This window comes from Tachypleus tridentatus, chromosome 2 (genome assembly GCF_004210375.1).
Source record: "Tachypleus tridentatus isolate NWPU-2018 chromosome 2, ASM421037v1, whole genome shotgun sequence".
Lineage (NCBI taxonomy): Eukaryota > Metazoa > Arthropoda > Merostomata > Xiphosura > Limulidae > Tachypleus > Tachypleus tridentatus.
In genome coordinates, this window is record NC_134826.1 from 50,208,410 (window position 1) to 50,213,955 (window position 5,546).

General features: G+C 34.9%; 1 protein-coding gene across 1 annotated transcript; it reads left to right on the forward strand.

Moving 5' to 3' along the window:
- Window positions 1-4,089: 4,089 nt before the first annotated feature.
- On the forward strand, window positions 4,090-5,311 carry LOC143235566 (FMRFamide receptor-like). Its single transcript, XM_076473815.1, has one exon. The coding sequence runs from the start codon at window positions 4,173-4,175 to the stop codon at window positions 5,160-5,162; it is 990 nt and encodes a 329-aa protein (XP_076329930.1). The 5' UTR covers window positions 4,090-4,172; the 3' UTR covers window positions 5,163-5,311.
- The last annotated feature ends 235 nt before the right edge of the window (window positions 5,312-5,546 follow it).

Sequence of the window (5,546 nt, forward strand, 5' to 3'; positions counted from 1 at the left end):
TGTTTCTTTAAGTTTTGTTTGACACATTATATATGCCAAGACGTTCTGTGATTAATCAGCACTTACTTTTGCAATTATTTATATTGATTATTGAATGTTTCCTTGATTTTTTTAAAAACTTGACGAACATGCATATACTTTCACTGTTCCTTCATAATTAAAACAAATCACCATGCGCAAGGTGGCCCAAAATGATCTTTTCTATTTCAAAAAAAAATATTAATTAACTAACTAATGAGATACAACCACGCAGTTTTTAAGATCTTGTAGTCAAACTTAAAAGTTTTTATTGACTTGTTAATAGACTTTTACGTGTGCACCACCAGCGGCTCTCAGCACGTCTAAACAATATTCGATTTCAGTCAAAGTTCGCTGCGATAATGCTCACGGCTATAGTTGTGATGTTGGCGTTGGTCATGCTGATCTACAGCGTCGTGGTGTTTGCTAAAGGTGTGCGATACACGATATCCTTAACATACCCCCATACTTCTACTAGTGTCTGTAAGTTGCCATTTTATGGGATAACTCTACTCACTGGAGTGAAAAAATAAGACAATAAAAACTGTTTGAATTGAAATACAAGATGATAAAACTACATGGTTGTATTTTCTCAGTTATTTGATGACTAAAATTTAAAATAGAAATGATAAATTTGATCCATCCTGTATTTAACCTATGGAAAAGAGGTTTTATTTTGTTATGATTTTTTGTGTATGCAATTATTCATACACACAGCTGTCCCTGTTTCTGAAATGATATACCAGAGGGAAAACAGTTAGTTAATAGTACCAACCCACAACTCTTGGGATACTCTTCTCAAATCAAATGATGGGATTTGACCGTTACTCTTCTAACGCATCCACGATTCTAACGTGCAGAGAGTGTTTTCAAGACAAGTCGCGAACAACGAATCATCAGGTTCACTGTCTGGACAGACTAACTACTAGAACACGCTCAGCCCCAAGAGGTCTGGAAGAACAGTAAATAATCATATTACACCAAAGTTACGTCACAAAGTAATAACTGTACGAGATGCCATTTGCTTTTTCATTATTTCTATCTTATGCTTTCTTACTGTTTTTCTACAGTTGAAATTATCTATATAAAGTCATAGAATATCAATCGACAGCTAAGAAATGTGTGAATGATGTTTCGTTGGTTAGACCAAATAAATGTTAAGTAAAAGAATAAAAAGTCGATATGATTTGTGAAATGTATCGCTTTGAACGTAGGGATACAGCTGTTCTGCTCGAATTGGTTTTATATTTATTACAGATATTATGCTTCTGATTAGAACTTTGGCTCTGTGTGCTTTGCCCACTTCGGGTATCGAAATCCAGTTTTTAGTGGTGTGAATCCGTAGACATAACGCTATGCCACTGGTAGGGAGAAAGTGAAGTGAGAATAACTTTCCTCATAAATTAAGATAACTATGTTAGAAATTTAGGACTTCATCACAGTTTATTAAATTACATGCTCGATAACACAAGCCTGCAATGGCTTCATTGGCTTGAAATCTTCTTTTTTTAATTATTCAAATACGAAAGGGACATATTGTCACCATTTTTAATTATTATATATTCTTTCAGTTTTAAATGAAGAGTCTTGATTTTAGAAAATACCACCTATAAAAAAATATACTTCTGATTAAATGAAGACTGTTGAATTTAGAAAATACCACCTAATAAAAATACACTTCCGATTAAATGAAGAGTTCTATACAATAACACCTTTCCAAGTACGCAAGCTAATATAAATATTATACAGAGTTAAAATCGGGCAACAGTGTAAACCTCTGGTAACTGTATATATCTCTCAAACTCAGCTGCCTGCATGCCATTCAGCTAATGCTTTCAGGTTAACAGCAGAATACGAAGAAAATTCAGTGGCAGACGCAGGGTGGGGTTCGTCGAGCTCTCCTCCCTAAAGAATTCACTGCGTCAGATAATTTCATGAAAGTAGGAGATAAAGTCATTAACTATATATATGTATATATATTTCTTTTTTTTTCTGACATTCAGAGCGGTGTTCTGCAGTTTAAGATACCTTTAATATACCCACTTAAATCTTAAGTTAATCACTTTCGGCCACATGTTTCCAGTATTAAATGTAATATAACAATGCACGGTAACTTGTGGAACATGATGAGTTTGGCTATTCTACACACAGTTTATCTGATTTTGTGAATATGGTGAGGCTGTACACAAATAAATTTCGTTTTTATCTATAGGAGGGGCTTGTGTACTATATATTCTGAAGATGAATATTTCTAGAACCTGGGTAAATCATAAATCCTGGTTATAAAATAAACAAGATATTTAGAATATACTTTACTGCAGTACCTCACCAGAACGATTTTTTTGAAACAGTTTAAATCTGTTTTCATTGCTTGAAGCAACTGATTATTTACGACGTATTTTGTCAGCTTCTAAGTTTCTCTCATAATGACGCAACGCAACGCAACGCAAGGTATTGACTGTGTATTACTTTATTTTTGTTGCTCTTACGACGCATGCGCTGCAAGAGACAGATTAAAGGTTACATAAAGTCTCTATACAAGCTTCCATTCCTCAAGTGTCGCTGATGAAGTCGACAGGAAAGCCGGTAAACAGTAAGAAGATACTTCAGTAGAGATATTTAATTAAGTTAATCGAAAAGATGATTGAGCGTTTCGAAGATTAGAAAACGATTATTACTGTAGATGAAAAGAAGTTTGTAACAAAGTTTTGTTTTGGTTTGCATTTCGCGCAAATCCACACGTTTCTAATTTAGCAGCGTAAAACTAGAGGGAAAGCAGCTAGTCATCACCACTCACTGCCAACTCTTAGGCTACTCTTTTACCAATAGTGTGATTGATTGTCACATTATAACGCTCTCACGGCTGAAAGGGAGAGCATGTTTAGTGTAAGGGGGTTTCGAAGCTGCGACCCTCAGAATACGAGTCGAGTGCCTAAATTTGGCCGTGCCAAGCCCTTATGAGAAGCAAATGAATATTTGTCAAGGATTTGGAACATTTTTGTGGATTTTGCGTGTTTTTATTGACTTGTCATAAAAGAGACATTGAAGTATTTTAAAAGTTTCCACTTGTGTCATATCATAGTTTATACTGTTTCCTTAGTTTAAATGTGAATTGTAGAATATTTTTACAATTGTGTTAAAATTTCCATTGGAAAACACGTTGCGAATTATTGTATGAATAATTGGTCAGCTTGTCAAACATAACACTTCGGTCTTTAAATAATGTGCTGTTTGAACTCAAGCCTTTGACTGAAAGATAAAGTGTGTTTATCGTGCTTGTAAGTATAAGTCTCAAGAGAAACTAAAGAAACTAGATCTAGAACATTTACAGTGAGACATCTCACCAGAATATTTGTTTGAAATTCGGTTCTTATTAATTAATTAATGAGTTAGACACAAATTGTGACGATTTGGTACTCGTTACAAAGTAATATTATGTGGTACTTTTGAAAACCCGGAACTAAAAGTGATACTAGGTGGTACTTTTGAAAACCTCAAATTAAAAACTCTATTGCTCTCATTTTCTTTGTAACTATTCAAACGTTAATATGATTTGATGGTTAAGCCATGGGATTGTTTTCCAACCAATCAATCGAACAAACTGTGTAAAGTTCGAGCCTCTTGGATCAGTTTGCTTTAATAGAAAGTAATTTAATCAACGTTTTTTGAAAGTAAATTGTTCTTCCAATTTTTCAAGTCTGATTAATCATTTCAACAAAATATTAGTATAGAAACACATTCCATATTCTTGTATAAAACAAGTCCTTGTACTATTAAGGCCGAGAAAGCATGTAAAATAACTGATCGACAGAAATTTAATTTGTTTTCATAAAAAAAAATCATTATTTTTAGGTTTTGAAAAGGAACGGTTGAAAATTTCGATAACTTCTAATTGTCTTTGAATTATGGTTGTTTTGTTCTAGTAATTAAACTTAGTAAAAAAAAAAGATAAACTGGAAATTTGGTTTTGTAAAGTTGAGAGTGAATCTTATTTTTATATAATCAAAAAGAGAATACAATCTTGCCAGACGAATCAGACATTTGAGAAGATGAACGATACATGGCGCAGATTTGATAATGAAGATAGTCCATTAGGGTTAATTTCCAATTTGGAACTACTCTCCACTGGTGTCGGTGTTACAACTCTGAGTGTCATGGGTGTTACAGGAAACGTCATTTCGCTGTTTGTTTTATCTCGACCTCAAATGCAGTCCTCAATCAACTGCAGTCTTCAAGGTTTGGCCATCTTTGACACCGGAGTTTTAACGTGCGCTTTAATCATGTTAGGCCTAACAACCCTGGGGAAAACAATACACTGGCTACATTTTTATACATGGTTCGTCTTTCCCTTTATTGTGCCAGTGATCTATCCATTAGCTCTGATCGCTCAGACAGGATCGGTGTGGATGACTGTCGTTGTTACCATAGAGAGATACGTAGCGGTTTGCCATCCTTTTCACGCAAGATCGTTGTTCACGTATAAGCGCTCGAGGGTTTACAATATTCTTGTGACACTGGCAGCAACGTGCTACAATATTCCTCGATTTTGGGAAATCCAGAGGATCGAGGTTTGGGATTCCGTCACTAATTCTACGGTGTATGACATCCAACCTTCAGAATTCCGTAAAAACAAGGTCTACTTTGAAATCTATTATATTTGGATGTATTTGTTGATGATGTACTTTCTACCGTTTCTTACCCTGGCTGTTCTCAATACTTTCATATGGCGTTCTGTCAAACAGGCGAATAGAAATCGTAAGAAACTAACTCTTAGACAACAGAAAGAGATACGACTGGCCACCATGTTGCTCTGTGTCGTGGTAATATTCCTAATCTGTAACGTTACCGCTCTCGTGGTGAACATTCTGGAGTACTTTGACGTCAGCTGGGGCTCTTTGGCGCTTTTTTCTAATCTACTGGTAACACTAAATTCTTCTGTTAACTTCATAATTTATTACATTTTCGGACATAACTTCAAACAAACTCTGTTTTTATTATTCTGCAAGGAAAAGATACATCGAACTCAGACTTCCACTTCTGGTACAAATCGAAGTGTTTGGATTAGATTTCAGTCCACCAGGTGTCACCAGTCATATCTTCACGACACTAATTCCAAGAAAAGAATAGCAAGTGTGAACCTCTAACGGAATGAGAACTAACCAAGTGATGTTCATTTCGAACTGGAAATTGTTCTAAATGGCGGGAATGTGTGAAATGGATACCAGTTTCAAAGATAGAAATATTTAACACATGTTTATATATTATTAAATTTGTAAAAACAGTCTTGGCAATATTAGAGCTAGCTTTTCTTTTATATGATAATTCAATGAAAAGTAAGGAAAGATTCCCTGCTAGTACAGCGGTTAGTCTACAGATTTACAATACTGAAATTAGGATCCGAATCCTCTCGGTAGACTCAGCAGATAGTCCGATGTGGCTTTGCTCTAAGAACACACACACAGTAAAGAAAAACCAAATACTCTAATCCCATACTGAAGGAAACGTAAACTGTACATATATGTGTGTAT